At 45.8% G+C, this 16,418-nt stretch overlaps 1 protein-coding gene across 2 annotated transcripts in view; it reads left to right on the forward strand.

Annotated features, from left to right (window-relative positions):
• Nucleotides 1-16,418, forward strand: part of TGFB2 (transforming growth factor beta 2) — an 83,955-nt gene that overhangs the window by 40,885 nt on the left and 26,652 nt on the right. For both annotated transcript variants that reach the window (XM_060127160.1, XM_060127167.1), the window contains exon 2: nucleotides 11,774-11,937. In XM_060127160.1, coding sequence (XP_059983143.1) covers nucleotides 11,774-11,937 — 164 coding nt within the window. The remainder of the gene's footprint in view (nucleotides 1-11,773; nucleotides 11,938-16,418) is intronic.

Raw genomic sequence — 16,418 nt, forward strand, 5'->3', positions numbered from 1 at the left:
TCAGCGGCCACGGCTCACAGGCCCAGCCGCTCCGCGGCATGTGGGATCTTCCCGGACCGGGGCACGAACTCGTGTCCCCTGCATCGGCAGGTGGACTCTCAATCACCGCGCCACCAGGGAAGCCCCAGAGGGAAAATTTTAAAAGTGCAGTAAACTTCTGGGCAATTGTGGACTCGCTTTATACACCAAAAAGTGATTTTGTCATTGAGGCTGATGGTCAAAAAACATCTCTGAGTCTTTCTTCTTCTTTTTTTTTTTAATTGCTTTTGTAATTTTTATTTTTGGCTGAGCCACGCGGCTTGTGGGATCTTAGTTCGCCGACCAGGGATCGAACCCCTGCCCCCCTGCAGTGGAAACATGGAGTCCTAACCACTTGACTGCCAGGGGAGTCCCTCTGAGTCTTTCTTATACCCACTGCTGTGGCTGCCTGTGGTCCAGTCTCCCCCTTACCCACCGTGGAAGAAAGAGATGGCCTGAGGACAGCTTAATCTCCCGCTGAAACATGGGGGAATCTGCTCCCTCCTTCTCTCTTGAATCTCTCTTGGCGTCATTCCCAAAGTACCGGTTCCAGGGAAGGTCACTGAATGTCGTGATTGCCAAGGTAGCTGCCTGAGCATAAATCACTTCTCCATCTCGGTCCCTTCTAGGCGCCATCCCTCTCAGGCTGCTGGGCATTTAGAGGAAGATGCTTCTGCCCTTGGCACTAGAATAGCTATTCACAATAACAATGAAAACCGCTCTCACCAGAGCATCAGAGCCAGTGAAAAAGACAGAGTGTTTATTTTAGCATTGCTGTATCTCTCTTCAAGTCGGAATCCCACGAAGGTCTCAGAATTGGTCTTCCCAGCCTTCACTTGCGAATGCACCGTCTTAAGAGATTGTGCTGCCTGCTCTGTCAGCTGCTTTATATCTTACAGGAAGGGTAGGTCCCAAGCCTGGTGTCAGAGGTTAGCGCTAAGAAGTCCCCAGACTCGTTTAAATAAAACCATTTGGCTTCTGAACTACGGTTTCCTCCACAGTAGAATGGAGATAACACTACCTAGGTGTTAGCAGGCTCAGATGAAGGAATGTATGTGAAAGTACATTGTGAGACATTAAGATCCTAGGAAGATGTCAGAGCTTGCGATTTACACTGGTTCTCATCATAAGATTCAGCTGTTTGAGAAAAGAATTCATCTTCTTTTCCTTTGTGATAGTTATTGAGCACTTCCTATGTACTAGGAGGCCTTGGGGAGAGAGAAGATGAATGATTCGGCCCCTGTACTTATGAGACTTACAAAGGCTTCTCTCTCCAATATAAAGCCAGTGTTCCCAGGGTCGCTCCTACAAGTGTCGGTCCAGTGGGTGGCCTGGTCAGGAGGGTCTAAAAAGGAACGCTCTGATGGGTGAGATAGATGTGCGCAGATCTCTCCCTGGCCCTCAGGGATCTCCAGTCCAGTGCTATGGCCAGGCAGCCACAGGACTTGCTCCCTGCTAAGGAGAATTCTAGGGGTGTCTAAGAGCCCTTGAAGGAATTGAGAGGAGTTACCGAGTTTCCCTTGTCAAACCTCCTCTGGCAGCAACTGTCCTCAGGACCGTGTCTCCTGGGTGCTCTGCTGTACAGTGTTCTTCATTGGTAACCTTCCTTCCCTTGCACACACAAAAGCTCAATTAATTTATTCAGATGAGATTATGGAACTATTTCCCCACTTTTCTGACATGGGGAAATCTTTCTGATTGTTGTCTAGGCTTTAAAAACAGTCTAATGAAACCAATGTAATATGACAAGAAACGGAATATGGTGTGTCAAGGACATAACAGATGCACCCCAACCTGGTGAAAGTTATTCCCCTGATTTTGGGGCGTACCTGCAGTATTCCCCGAGTACATGCAGGTAAACCCCACACTGGTGTTGTAGAAAGGTTCCATCTCTCTGCCTCAGTTTGCTACTTTTTTAATTCTGGTTATGCATGTGTGTATATATCACTATGGTGCCCTGGGAGTTCTATTTGCTTTCACCCTAACATATTTAAGAAGTACTGGCTCATTCAAAGAGCTCTTCTTTAAAGGGGGCTTAGTAAATGCTTTTTAAGAAGCGTAGGAGAGCCATTGGCTTGTAACTAAATAAAGGCATTTGTCCTGTGCCATCTACACAACCGCCAGTGAGAAAAGAGAGCGGAGAAAGCTTCAGAAAGCACCTGAGTTTTGACCCCTGCCACTAAGGCTTCTGAAGCCTTCAAAAGATAATAGAGAGAGAGCTGTAAGACAGAGCTGAAGCTTCCCCAAAGAGGAGAAACTCTTTTTTTTTTTTTGCCTTAAGAATTCTCCTTCCATTTTCAAAAATGACACTGCCTCTTCCTTTGCTAGGGTGTCAAGTAACTTGGGACCAGTTGGACTCACTCTTTGGATGTCCTGGCTGCTAGGATTTAGTCAGTTTTCTCTCCCAGTGGCCCTAAGAGCAGAGGAAAATTTGTACACGTTATACACCAAAGTCATGAGATTGAAACTAAAGGGTAGGGCTTGCTCTCAGATAATTAAATAAAAATAAGATACACTCAAACATTTTAAAGTACTTAGCTGTGGTCTAGTTTTGCCGTGGAGATTCTTACTTTAAAGACTGTTTTTTCTCCTCTCACAAGTGGTGTCCCGACCTTGAACAGAAAGCTGCTTAGCACCCAAATGAACATGAATTCTTAAGACAAGCATAACACCTGTGGCTCCATTCCAGAACTCGGTCATGCCACAGTTCATCTGGATTCCTATAATTCCTGTATGTTCCCATATCTTAATTGCCCATAGCTGTGTTGCCAGTACAAACAGGATGGAGGAAGAGTCCACACCCTTAATGAATACATCTACTAACCCTAAGAAAGCACCATCTTTTGAAACTCTAGTATTCTTTTTAAGGTACTGAATGACCATCTACTGAAATGCTAATAAAGATATCTGATAACTAAAAATTCCTTTCAAGCAATTCTTACTCCCTACCATCTTTCTAGCTGGGGTTCAGGACTGGCATTCAGCATAAAGAACATTACTGATTTTCAGACTCTGCCCTCTGCAATGTTATTTAAGAAATGAACGCTCAGGTTCACCAAATCAGACATCAAATCCATCTCAGCATATTTGAAACGAGGAGTCAAATGAAATAAGTACACATTGGATCGGGGTAGATTGTAAAATTTGCACACAAAAAAGCCTCAGGGTGTAAAACATAAGATAATGACATCTGTAAAACAGGCTGTGTGGAAAAGACCCGAGACCTCTCATTTATTATACATTCAAAACACATAGAAAATATGATACGAGTACAAAGGTTAAAAAGAGAGAGAGAATGTGTGTGTGGGGCAGTCGGGAGGGAGAGAGAGAATGAGAATGAATGAGAATCATTCACAGTTGGGATGTATTAATAAAAGTATAAGTTCCACGATTAGGAAGGTGATAGTTCTACTGTATTCTGCCTTAAGAATTATGTTCAGATTTAAGGGTCTGATTTTAAAATTGGAGCAAAGAGGAGACCATCCACCAAGGTAAAAGGCTCTCACGAAAAATAAGAAAAGGAAATAGGAATGTTTGCTTAGAAAAGAAAAGAGATGGGGGCAGGGAGACATGAGATTTGGCTTCACAATTTCTGAGTAGGGGTCAGGTGGAAAGGGGGTAAATCATCTTATGTGGCAGAACCAGACCCAGTGGGCAGACCTTGTAGGTAAGCAGATCTCAGCCCAAGATAGGGAAGAACTCTGTACAGTCGGAGCTGTCAGAGACTGCAGTAGGTCATCTGCCTAAGTTTGAGTTCTCCGTCACTGAAGGAGTTCTGGGAGAGACTGTCTTGTCTTGTCTTGTAGAGAAAACTGCAGTAAGAGGAATTCGATACCAGTAACATTGAGAGAGCACATAATGGGTGCCGGGCAAACCCTTTATGTGTTCTCATTTCTAAGTGCAATGAAGAGTTGCAGAGAGAATGAACGTTAGCTGTATTTGCTTTCCTTTTCAAACTAGATAATCCAGACCATATCTTCCGCTTCACCTTTACTCACTCCCAAGTCATGAATTTAATACATTAGCAGGAATAGCCCGTCCCACTTGGTGAAGTTGGTAAATAGCTTGCAATCCTAGCAGGGTGTGCCCTGTTGCTTATTCGCTGAGCTCCAGGGCAGAGCAGGAAAGCAGCACAGTGCCTCAAAGTAATTAGGCGATTGCCTGACAAATAAGTTAGGCCACAAGCAAGAAGCTTACAGACAACACAGAGACGAGCTCCCGGTACAAGAAACGCAATAACCATTATGTGCATCGCTGCTATAATTTTAGAAAGCTTAGAGAAAGATTTTCAGGCTAATAAGGAGCCGCTACACCCATTAAGGCATGTCGGACAGTCCACACCAATCGTCATGGAGCTGCAGGGAACATGCAGTAGTTTCTGGAAAGGGGAATGTTGAAATTTGTCTGTTCTGGGCTGAGAAGGCTCTCTGCAGCGGTGAGCGAGAATGTCCGAGAGGGTACATTTCCATCTTTATTTTGGCAATGTTTGGTGTAAGTCTGGCAAGATTTTACTAGTTTCTCAATCTGTAGAAAGAGATTAAAAATAAAGGGTGCTTCTCATCCATTAAGAGATTAAGGGCGAGATCCTACATTTCCAAGTTTAACGTGTTAGTGGAATCGGTGCATATTGCCTTCTTTCTGTTGACCTTGTTGGGAGCCATTGCTGGGTTCTAGAATAGCTGTGTGGATAAATATGTCATGAGATCATTGGCCTCTTTAAAGGCCATTAGTGGACCAAAATCATGGCGATTCTGCCCCTTCCCCCTTTTTTTAACATGTAAAAAAAATTTTATTTATTTTATTTATTTATTTTTGGCTGTGTTGGGTCTTTGTTGCTGCGTGCAGGCTTTCTCTAGTTGTGGCGAGCAGGGGCTACTCTTCCTCGTGGTGCACGGGCTTCTCATCGTGGTGGCTTCTCTTGTTGTGGAGCACGGGCTCTAGGTGCGCAGGCTTCAGTAGTTGTGGCTCATGGGCTCAGTAGTTGTGCCTCGAAGGCTCAGTAGTTGTGGCTCGTGGGCTCTAGAGCACAGGCTCAGCAGTTGTGGTGCACAGGCTTAGTTGCTCCGTGGCATGTGGGATCTTCCCGGACCAGGGCTTGAACCCATGTCCCCTGCATTGACAGGCGGATCCTTAACCACTGCACCACCAGGGAAGCGCCCCCCCCCCCCGCTGTTTTTTAGAGAAAAAGAAGCACAGATTGAAGAGAAGTAAGAAAAGAGAGAAAGAAAATGGAGCAAAGGAAGGAGAGAAAATAAGGAGAGAGAGGAAAAAAAAAAGAGAGTTGTATGTGCTTTAAAGAATGAGACAATGGCAGAGAAGAGTGGCTTCAATCACCTACTCCAACCAAGAGGACAGCCTCCCACTGTGACATCATTCCAAAGGAATATGTCCCATTCGTGGTCCACCTGCCCGCAAAAGCGGGTCCACGTGCCCTCTCCATACACAGTCCTGAGCACAATGAGAAACATAGAAGAATCAAAACAAAATAGGTGTCTCCACCTAAGTGGGGTTTTTATGAAGGTGATGGAAACTTTGGAGTAGACACTAGAAACACCGTGTCTGTCATAGTTCAAGAAAACCAACCACTGTGGGCCAGCATCACTGTGATTTAACGGTTTTTTTTTTTTTTTGGTTTTGTGTAAGAAGGGGCCAAAACGGTCCTGCTGACAGTGTGCACAGACTCAAATAGCAGTTTGATGAAGGCCAAGTCACATAAGCTGATGCTGACACAGTGACTCCCAACTGCCAGCAGCACATTAGGTCTGTCCCCTGCTCGGAGACACCCACTTTCCATCACAGATGCTCCGGTGCTGGGTTACATTTAATAGGAGGGATGGCCAGGGAGAACATCAGAGACCACTGGTGATGCACTGTTTATTCCTCAGTCACTTTGTGTTAAATTGCTGTGACTTGAATGTCAGCAGTGTTTGGGATGTGGTAGTGAAATCAAATCTATCTCCCGTGTGCCAAGACAAATTTGAGAAAACCCCCGAACACAATTGTCTTGGTTTCTCGCTGGCTGTGTCCGCGCACATACAAATAGCAGCTCGTTTCCTGGCCCTCCAATCGTGTGGCGGGTGGCTTTCTTGCTGCTCCCTGAGGAATGTCTAATGAACCCCAAACTACTTCCCTCAAAGCCGGGGATGTCAGGAATGAGGGGCCACTACACCCGTTAAGCGCTGTCAAAAGTCCACGCCAATTACTACAGAGCTGTAGGAAAAGTGCAGTCATTTCTGGAAAGGGGAATGAAGAGTTTGTTCTGTGTGTTTGAGGAGCTTGGGGATGAGAGCCAGTGGATGCTACTGAGGATAGAGGCACCAGGCACATCTCTTATGGGCGTCCAAATGATCCTGGGCAGTCCTAGTATTAGCAAAGTGCCTCTTGGGGGGAACTTCCGCACGAACAAGCCCCAGATCTCCAAACCAGAGCCATTCTTTTAAGGAGTATCAGTGAAAATACCGGGCCTTGCATTAAAGTTTCTGGAGCTTTACTGCAAGGTCTAACAGATCTCTAGTTATGCAAGAGCTACGTCTTTGTGCCCGTTTTTGCAATAGTGCTCCAGTGAGGGTGTTGGTCTTTCTGCCTCGGGTGGGATTCATGTCTTCGACTCAGGGGACTCTTTTGCACGGAGGGCAGGATATTGTGGTGAAAAGCCAGGGCTTTTGATGACAGGCCAGCTTCACCTTGCCCTTAGCCAGGACTTATTTCACTCTCCTTGCTCTTGATTTCTGAATCTGTGAAATGGGGATTAAAAACACCTTCTTAGCAGACATGAAGCATATAAAACTATTAGAACATGGGAGGTGATTGTGAAGTCAATTCTGAGGCTGCAGTGAGACCAGGCCATTCTTTTTTAGGGAGGGGATGGTGGGATAGACATATGTTATTCGTCCCTAACCAGTTCATAACACTGAAGCGAAGGGAAGCCTGGCCAAGTTCATTATGGTTAGACATTGTCTAGGGCAGATGTTATCAAATCTGGATGTAAGACAGAATCACCTGGGATTCACACGGTAGGTCTGGGATAGAGGCAGGTAATAAGCATATTCCTAAGCTCCCCATGTGACTCTAAAGCAGGTGGTGAGGGACAGTCATCTAATGTAAAATCTGGGGGAGAAAAAATACTTTTTGGAGGCTCCATCCGTGGAGAAGATCAAAATGAGAATGATGAAAAGGCAGAGCTGCAAGTGAGCTGGGTGGCCATCTAGCTCAACCTGCTACCAGATTCAGGATAGATGATCGAAGCCTTGCCTCCCTAAAGGCTGAACTCTGGATATCCTTGGGGTATTTCTTTCAGCCTCCAAATCTACACTTTCTGTCAGAACTCCTCACGTATTGGTGATGTTGTAAGACCTTTCTTTGGTTTTTGTTCAGTCATTTATAAACTGTCCCAGGACACTTAACTGCTCCTGTCCCTTCTCTTCTAATTAAGTTAGTTGGTAAGAGAGTGTTCTCTCTCAGTGGGACATTCAAGGAAGGCCCAAGAACCAGTTAGCATCTCTGTTGCAGGATGGAAAGGGGGATAGGAAGGGACGTTTTTGAGGGGAAATGTGTGCGAGACCCAGTGCTTGAATGTTCTGTCTGCTCGCTTGTGTGAACTGACAACCTGAGTCAATACATATGAGATAGGAAATTATTTACTTCCTTATATAGATGAAGAAACAGGCTCAGAAAAGCCCACTGATGTCCCTGTTGCCCCATAGCTACGACTTTTTGATTTGGGGTTAAAATTCAAATGGCCTTAAAGATCCCACTGCCTTCGGATCCTATAACTGTATGTGACTGTGGAAGGACTAGCTACTTTCTCCCACTGGGCTGCTTCTGAATATGCGGCCAGACTCAGCTCAAACAGCCGCCCCCATGCCCTGCCCGGAGATGTTCAGGTGTGGGCACCTGATGCTGGCTGTCCTGGACGCGAGGGGCAGGGGGCTGAGTGCCAGTCCTGGGGAGGCCTGGAGGTGACGGGAGGGTGGCCCAGCACATGAGTGAGGCCCCATGCCCCTGCACGTGCTCCGTTGTCCCATCAGACTTCACGTACGAAGCGTAAATTCAAAGGTGAAATGATTAAGGGTTTAAAGATGGTGACCACAGAGCATCAAACTCCAGTGTGAGGCTTTTCTGAGCTTGGGACCCGGTACCACCACCCTGGTCACATGCCCATGAAGCCATCCCTGGGCCATGGGGAACCAAAGAACTCTAAGTGAAGAATCCTGACCGCAGGGTGCTAACACAAGGAGAAGATGATTTACAAATGAGCTAATCAATAATTTGGAAGAGGGCTTCCCTGGTGGCGCAGTGGTTGAGAGTCCGCCTGCCGATGCATGGGACGTGGGTTCGTGCCCCAGTCCGGGAAGATCCCACGTGTCGCGGAGCGGCTGGGCCCGTGAGCCATGGCCGCTGAGCCTGTGCGTCCGGAGCCTGTGTTCCGCAACGGGAGAGGCCACAACAGTGAGAGGCCTGCGTACCACTAAAAAAAAAACCTAGGATGAGCATGGGCAAGTTAGCAAAGGTCAAGCACAAGTCCCCGACTACCTGGCAATGGGGTAGGAAGTGGATCGGAATTCCAGAGGCCTTTAGAGACACGTCCCATTCCAAAGGGGGAAATGAGTTCTTGGAGAAGGTGGAGAAAAAAGCTACATCCCTCCAAGCCTGGATGGATGGATTAGGGCTGCCCAAGCCATTAACTACCTACCCAGCCACTCCGAGCCCAGGAAACGAGCCTCAACATCCAGGCTGGGTGTAGAGGGGCCACGTTGAGCTCTTTGCACCAGGCGTCCACAAGCCTTTATGAGGTAAGGGCAGGGTCACAGGCTAGGCCCCAGCACTTTGCTGTGATTTTTAGTTTTTCCCCCAAATGTAAGGCTATTTGGCAAGTCGCTCAAGTTCCTCAGCCAGGCATGGGACTGGTGACCCGTAGCAGAGGGCAGCCAGGGATAGCTGGGACTGACCCTTAGCAGTGGTAGTCAGTTCTTTAGTTACCAGTTTTTATCCAGTGAGCTCCCATTCTCGGGTGCTGGAGCAGGGGTGTGGGAAAAGCTGCCGTGTCCTGCTGGCCTGGTCCCTTCACTGTGGTCACAAGACCAAAGCCGACGTGCTGCGGGAGAACGCTCAGCTGCCGTTTCACCTCCTGTGTTAAATGCTTCGACTTATAAAGCAAGAACCAAAACTGTGGCTTTGTAGTATCAGGCGGCTGAAGCAGCCAAAATGGTTATAATGGCCAGAGAGGAGGAGGGCTGTTTGCCAGGGTATAGGGAGCAGAGCAGAACAACGTACTTAACTATCAAGCAATTCCTGTAAATATTTGCAAACACCCCTTCAAAGCTCGAAAGCCTAGGACAGGATCATTGGATGATTTGCTTAGAAGAAGGAGAAACAAAATTGACCTCCTGGTCCAAAGCGGCCATAAAAAGAAAGTGTGTTTATGGGCAGAGGACCAGAAAGGGAAAAAAATTGTTCAAAGTTTAATAAACACAAAAGAGAATAAAAATAAATCTCAAGAGCACTTATTTACAAACTTGATGGAGGGATAAGGTTGGGGTTGGCGGGTGTGAATGATGGGTGTCTGTGGAAGTAACACAGGCCTGAAGGGGGTTCCAATAAGAGGGAGAAAACCAATGAGATGTTTACTCTCGCTAATGACAGGAAATGCACTGAAGCAGCTTTGCGCTTTCAGGATGCTCTTTCAAAGCATGTTTGAAGCTCCTGCTGTCTAATGGGGAGGCCATGCGAACTTGAAGGCAGCCACTAGGCCTGTGGAAGGTTCTGGCCAAACTGGAGAGTGTGTGAAGCCAGGAGGCCTGGCCCCAGCCCTCCCCAGGCCTCTCTACCTGGGACCCCAGACTGTTTTCAGCTGAGCTGATCAGGATGGGACAAGCCTGTCCAATCACCTGGGCTGGGCACGTTCCAGCGGAGGGAAAGGTCCTGGCAGCTACCTTTGCAAATTGCTAAGCTAGGGGGCTCCCCAGACCTTTCTGGCCGGGTGAATGTTTTTGTCCGCCTGAAACTGTCCACCGAGTATTTCACGGTAGTGATGCAGAGGGCCATCCCCGTGTCCACATGAATACCTTCTTTTCTCTGAAACGTGGGTGCTTTAGATTTGGGGTTTTTTGTTTGCGTGCTTGTTTGTTTTTGTTTCTGAGGCTTCTGAGCTACAAAGCTTCAATTCCCACAGTCCTTTGTGAAGCAGTCATCGAGCAGGGCATGGTTTGAAATTCACCACTTCCCCATGAGCTGCTTTCCAGAAGCCACAGGACATGGGAAAGGGATGGGGAAAAGCCTCTATGAGGGAAAAAAGTTCAGAGCTCTTCAGATGAGGAAATGTTGGTGTGTTCCTAGCATTTTTTTTTTTCAGTGTAATTGTCAGGGCATGGATTTCCCAGGAAATCACAAAAGGTATTTATTTCTATTTTAACATCAGCAGGATGGTTCACTTGTTTTATAAGAAGCTAGTCTTGCCAATAGCCAGACACCTGAGTCTTTCAAGACTCCTGTTGATGACCAACTTCGTAAACAGTGGGTATTTGGTGAACTCCACGTGTGCAGAGCCCTGTCCTAGGTAGACGGGGAAAAAGAAAGACCTGGAAAATATGGTTAGTCCTCAAGATTCTTAAGATTTCATGGGGAAATAAAATAAGCAAACATAATAATGAAGTAATAAAAACATTTGTAAGAAGCCATAAAAAAATGAATGATTATGTTGCAGTGAAGTGACATAATTGAGGAGGGGGTAGAAAATCATGGAGCCACCAGAGTTGGATGGAACATTCCAGAATAACGAAAGTAAGTTTGCAGGAGATTTTGGAAGAGTATTGTAGAAATATACCTATTCTACGTATACTGTAGGAATGTACCTGTAACAGGTGGCCTGTCCAGTGTAGGTGCTTAATAAATCGGTGTTGTATATGAAGTATGGGGATAGAATTTGGACTTGCTTTGGTTTGGGGGTAACCTCAAGTTGCATATTCAAAGGCAATGACAGGTTACTACAAAGTAACAGCAAAATTCTAGCAGCCCATGAACTTGAAATTGCTGTGGGCTTTCTGCATCTCTGTATTTTTCGTGACTCAGAACAGAAGGCATTTGGGTTGATTTTCTTCCTCTTCATTAGCTAGGATTCCCTCCCACCAATGGACATTTATGCTGAATAAAGAATTTTAAGACTGGCCTGGTATAGCCAGTATCTGTATATTTTTATTCAAATGTCCTCACCCTCACTTGTCTAGAGGGTGTATTTGGTCCTATGTGTGTGAAAGACCAAATTATCAAAGCCAAAAAAGATGCAGTCCATGAAGCTGGAGAGAGCAGAGTGTTTGAGTGCCAAAATTTCAAGGAAAAAAAATACATGGGCAAACTGCTTGCCATTAGGAGCTCCTTTCCTGGCACAACTGATGAAAGTGTACGCAAGCCCGACGGCTCTCTCCAGGCATCCACTGTCATGAACTTGTTCCAATTTATAACCATCTAGGGTTTTCCACCACTCTGTCAGCTTTCAGAGGAGAGGGTTAACTTTATAGCCTCAAACGGAGTTGGAAGTGGTTTGTTAATCCCTATTAATCGGCTGCTCCTGTAACCAAATGCAGATGTTTATTTTTTTTTTCTGGTTCAATTGTTAATGATATTAAATTGGCCATTGGAAACGAAATCATTCTGTAGATATTTCCCGTATGGTTTCTTAAGACTATCTCAGGCTGCGTGGTCTTTTGTGAGAGAACAATGGATTTTTATCATTTTGAATGATTGCCCTAACTTTTTACAGATGCCATCCCGCCCACTTTCTACAGACCCTACTTCAGAATTGTCCGATTTGACGTCTCCGCCATGGAGAAGAATGCTTCCAATTTGGTGAAGGCAGAGTTCAGAGTCTTTCGTTTACAGAACCCGAAAGCCAGAGTGCCTGAACAACGGATCGAACTGTATCAGGTAACTTTTGTTTGGGTTGTTTGAATGGACAATCAGTTTGAAGTCTTAGGATAAAGGACTTCCTACAGACTGAGATCTTCTGAACTGAGATACGCCGTTTTCTACACACATAATCATGACATAGACCCTCATTTATTATTCCTCTCACAGTGACAGTTCCTCACTTGCTCAGGAAGGCAGAACATTTAGAGTGAAGGGGGGAAGCTCTGGGCATGAATGGCTAGAGTGCCCACCCTCGGGAGGGCTCAAGTCCAGAAGTCCACCCCCTACTCTGTAAAGTCAGATGATGTAGGACCAGTCCCACCCCAAGGAGGGAAGTCAGCTACCTTTCTTTTCTCATTTGATGGCCATCCCTTTCTCCTTTTCTTCCCTCGTCACTTCCTTCCTGTTGTCTCTCTCTCCATCTTTTTCACTCTCTTTTCTTCCTCTCTTTGCTACCTCCTGTCTCTTCACTAACCTCATCCTGCCTCCTCTTCCTCTCTGATTCTACCCGCACTTTCTAGTCCATCCCACACCAGATGCACATCCTCTGTTCACCACTGTCCGCCACGATTTCAGGCAGCCCTGACATCTCATCTCCCTAAGTACAGTTGCTAGGCAGCTGTGTCAAAAGATGATGATGGTGGTGGTGATGATGATGATGATGATGTGATGATGATATGATGATGATGATGATGTGATGATGATGATGGTGATGATATGACGATGATGTTGGCGGTGATGATGATGATATGATGATGATGGTGATGAGACGATGATGATGATGATGTTGGTGGTGATGATGATATGATGATGATGATGATGATGATGATATGATGATGATGATGGTGATGGTAATAATGATGGTGATGATGATGATGATACCAAGTTACTGAGATGTGAGAGATGTTCTTAACAGCTTATTACTCACATGGGTTACCGGGCAGTAGCATCAGCATTACCTAGGAGCTGGGAGAAATGCAGAATCTCAGGCCCCAGCCCAGACTTACCAAATCAGAATGCACAGAATGTAGACCAGAATCTAGATTTTTATCAAGATCTTCAGGGGATCTGACACACATGAAAGCACTGCTCTGAAAGCCCTGAGTTGGGCAAGGGACGCAGATCAGGTCATAGTGAATACGTCATAGTGTCATATGAACAGTGTCTGTAGAGGGCAGAGTTGGAAAGATTTCACCAGGTACTTGACGTTTGGGTGGGGCCTCAAGAAGCATCTGTTAAAACAGGTTGAAGGATGGTCATTCTTGACGGAAGGAGCCACTTGTACCAAAACAGGGTGTCCTTTGAAGGGGCCTGTTCAGGGTACCAAAGAGATGGTACTCAGTGCCAGGAGGTGAGGAGAGACTAAGGCGGAGTGTTGCCCTCCAGGGAAGATATGTAGAGGGAGACTGAATAAGAACAGACCCGAGAACCCCAATGTTAAGGAGGAGGCATGTGAGACAATATGACTAAAAAGCGTGCTTCCTTGAGGGAATGAAAGGAATTGACATCTGCATGTGGAGACCTCTAATTGTCCTGGATTGTAAACATTTGGAAGTTTTGGTAATCTGGATAAGACTTTTCTTTGCATTTATTGGGAAAATGGAAAAATTCCCACACAAATAAGCATGGAATCTCTGAGAATGAGTCTGAAGTTGTTAAAACAGTTTTCAAGTACCAGTTTACATGTATGTTCATGAAAAGTAGTTCTTACTTAGATCCTCAGGGACCTCTCCGTGGAGACCTTAAGATCTTAATGCGCGTTCTAAGAGTATCAGACAGGGTCGTCTTTCTGTGTACCAGCCCCTCTGTTAAGCCCTTCGTAAGTATTGCCTCCATTTGTATCCACAGCTCTCCTGTGAAGTTTGCATGATGAAGTATCTTTTTTTTTCATTTATTGACATATAACAGACGTATAACATTGTATTAGTTCAAGGTGTACCACCTTGAATAATATTTCGATATATGTATATATTGCAAAATGATCACCACAATAGGTTTAGTTAACATGTACCACTTCACATAGTCACGTTTTTTTTCCCCTTTGTGGTAAGAACTTTTAAGATTTACTCTCTTATTTCAAATATTTAATACACTATTACAAACTATCGTCACCATATTGTACATTACATCCCCAGAACTTATTCATCTTACAACTGGAAGTTCGTACCTTTAGACCACCTTCACTCATTTCAAATATTCTTTCTTCTACTGGATTCTTTCTCCTTTTTACAGAGAAAGATGCTGAGTCACAGAGAAATTAAGTCACTTGGCCAGGGTCACACAGCCAGGAGGAGGCGGGGCTGGGATCCAGGTCCAGCTCTGATTCTCAAGCACTCACTCTTCACCGCATTTGCTGTTTGTAGCAAATCCTTCCCTACCTCTTTGCCTCAATATCAGCCAGAATAGAAGAAAAATAAGAGAAACTAGGCCGACCAGAGGGTGGAGTGGTATTAGGAGGGAAAGCAAAGACGGAGTTCTCTGAAAAAGCAGCTTGATCAAAGGTAGCCAGAGACATTGCAAGGTGATTTGAAAAATAAAAACAAAAACATGACTGCCTGTCCTCTTTTTTCTTCTTTCTCAATTAAGTCTCTCGTCCACGCCTCTCTGTGCAGATAGATTGTTCTCTCTGGCCCTGTTTCAGTTACGCGACTTCAGTTAATTGAAGGCAAGGTCTGTTAGATTTTGTTGCCTGTAATGTAAGCTGCTAAGTCACCGTTATTCTTTGGCTTCTGACCTTGCTCCGAGGAGTGGCCTCTGATAGCGGGTTACTGATAGTTTGTCTTCCTCCCAGAGGCCATCTCATCCCCGGGAGGGGATCTGTCCCTGGAGGCTGGTAATTCAGAGGACCTCAGTGAGGTCCTCAGTGGCTGTGTACCTTCCCAGAGGTTATTGCAGCACTGGCCACCCCATGACACAAGCAGCAGGCTCTGCTCCAATTAAAGCCGCACAATTGGAAAAGATACAGCCCAGAACAGAAGCTCATTGTATGGAGAACATGACCTTGGGCTTGTTCAGTGACGCTGAACACGAGACCCAGGAAGGAGGTAGTTTTAGAGGAAAATAAGGAAGAATAACATCTCCTTATCTATCTGGAGCTCAGCTATGCAGCCATCTAACCTCCTGAAACACAGCCAAAGTCCAGGTAGTAAGTCAGAGAGATCCCCGAGCACCCTCACAGAAGACACAGCGCACACACACACAGCTGACTGACCGGAAAGGCAGCCTTTGGTCCTCTCTGGGACCACAAGAAATTCGAAGCACTGGATTAGAAGGAGTGCTGGGGGAAGACACTCTGACAGGAGGAGATGACCCTTTAGACTTGAGATGTTTGCCTGTGCACCCCAGTAATGCCAGCCCAGACGATCAAGTCATAGAATGCAGTGCCTGTATGGACAATTTTCCTAAACCTTATCCTGTTTGTGGTTAACCCAGTCTTTATCTCTGTGGCACCCTATGTGGATTCTGACATCTGCTGGTGGCCTTTTTATTTGGAGTCCCATCTTTGGCTTGTTCTTCTCCAACTTGCCACTTGCCTTCCATGCATTTGGAACTCTTTGTGGCCTTCAGTGATAAACTCCCTCTTCAAGTCTCAGGACAGAAATTGATGCTTACAGTAACGGCTTTCAATTATGCAGGTGAGGCTAAATTATATTCAGGTAACTGAACACGTGCCGTAAGGTACTAGAGGGTTTTCTAGGCAAAATTGCTGAAATGTTATTTTGAAAAATAAAATACTCAGTGCTTAAATGGGCAGACCTGTAGCTACGTGGAGAGCTCAACTATTCAGAAGAACAAAGCCTCTGGAATTTCTAGATTCCCTTTGACTACTGTATTACTGGCCACAGGGTTGACAATCTGCTTCCTAGAGGAAGAGAGAGAGGATGACTAGGAATAGGTTTTCAGGGTGCTTAGATGATTGTATGGATAATTTATTAGGATTCCTCAGGGCATCGGTTTTAAGCAGGGGGAGTGTGTGTGTGTGTGTGTGTGTGTGTGCGCGCGCACGCGCGTGCGCGAGCTCACATGTGGGTGCAGGAGGTGCTTCCCCACCTCTGAATGCCCTGGGGGAGCTTCTACAAGGCCTGTCCACAGTCCCTTTCCTGGAGCTTCTGATTCTCCCTGGAGAGGAAAAGATTTGCCTCTGGACAGACGTGGTTTCGAAAAGCTCTCCTCATGATTCAGATATGATCATTCTCCATTCTCCATTGGGAATCACAGATTTAAGGCATATCCCAAGTTTTGGGGGTCATTCTGTCCCCTAAAATGTATATGGGTCCTCTTTCTAGAGTCCGAATCCCAGGCTAGAAAGACCTAAGATAGCATTTCCAGGAGTGAGTTCCGAGTTAGTTTTGTCCAGGGCTGTGCATCTGTTGATTTCTCCCTGCCTGGGAGAGTCAGGATACCCGAGCTTCTGTGGAAATCATGTTTAGTTTGGCAAGGCGACTCTCACTCTTCTCCCCTCTACAGAATCGTCTGTCAGAGCTGTGATGAATGGTGGT

The sequence above is a fragment of the Lagenorhynchus albirostris genome, chromosome 2 (assembly GCF_949774975.1).
Source record: "Lagenorhynchus albirostris chromosome 2, mLagAlb1.1, whole genome shotgun sequence".
In the NCBI taxonomy this organism is placed as follows: domain Eukaryota; kingdom Metazoa; phylum Chordata; class Mammalia; order Artiodactyla; family Delphinidae; genus Lagenorhynchus; species Lagenorhynchus albirostris.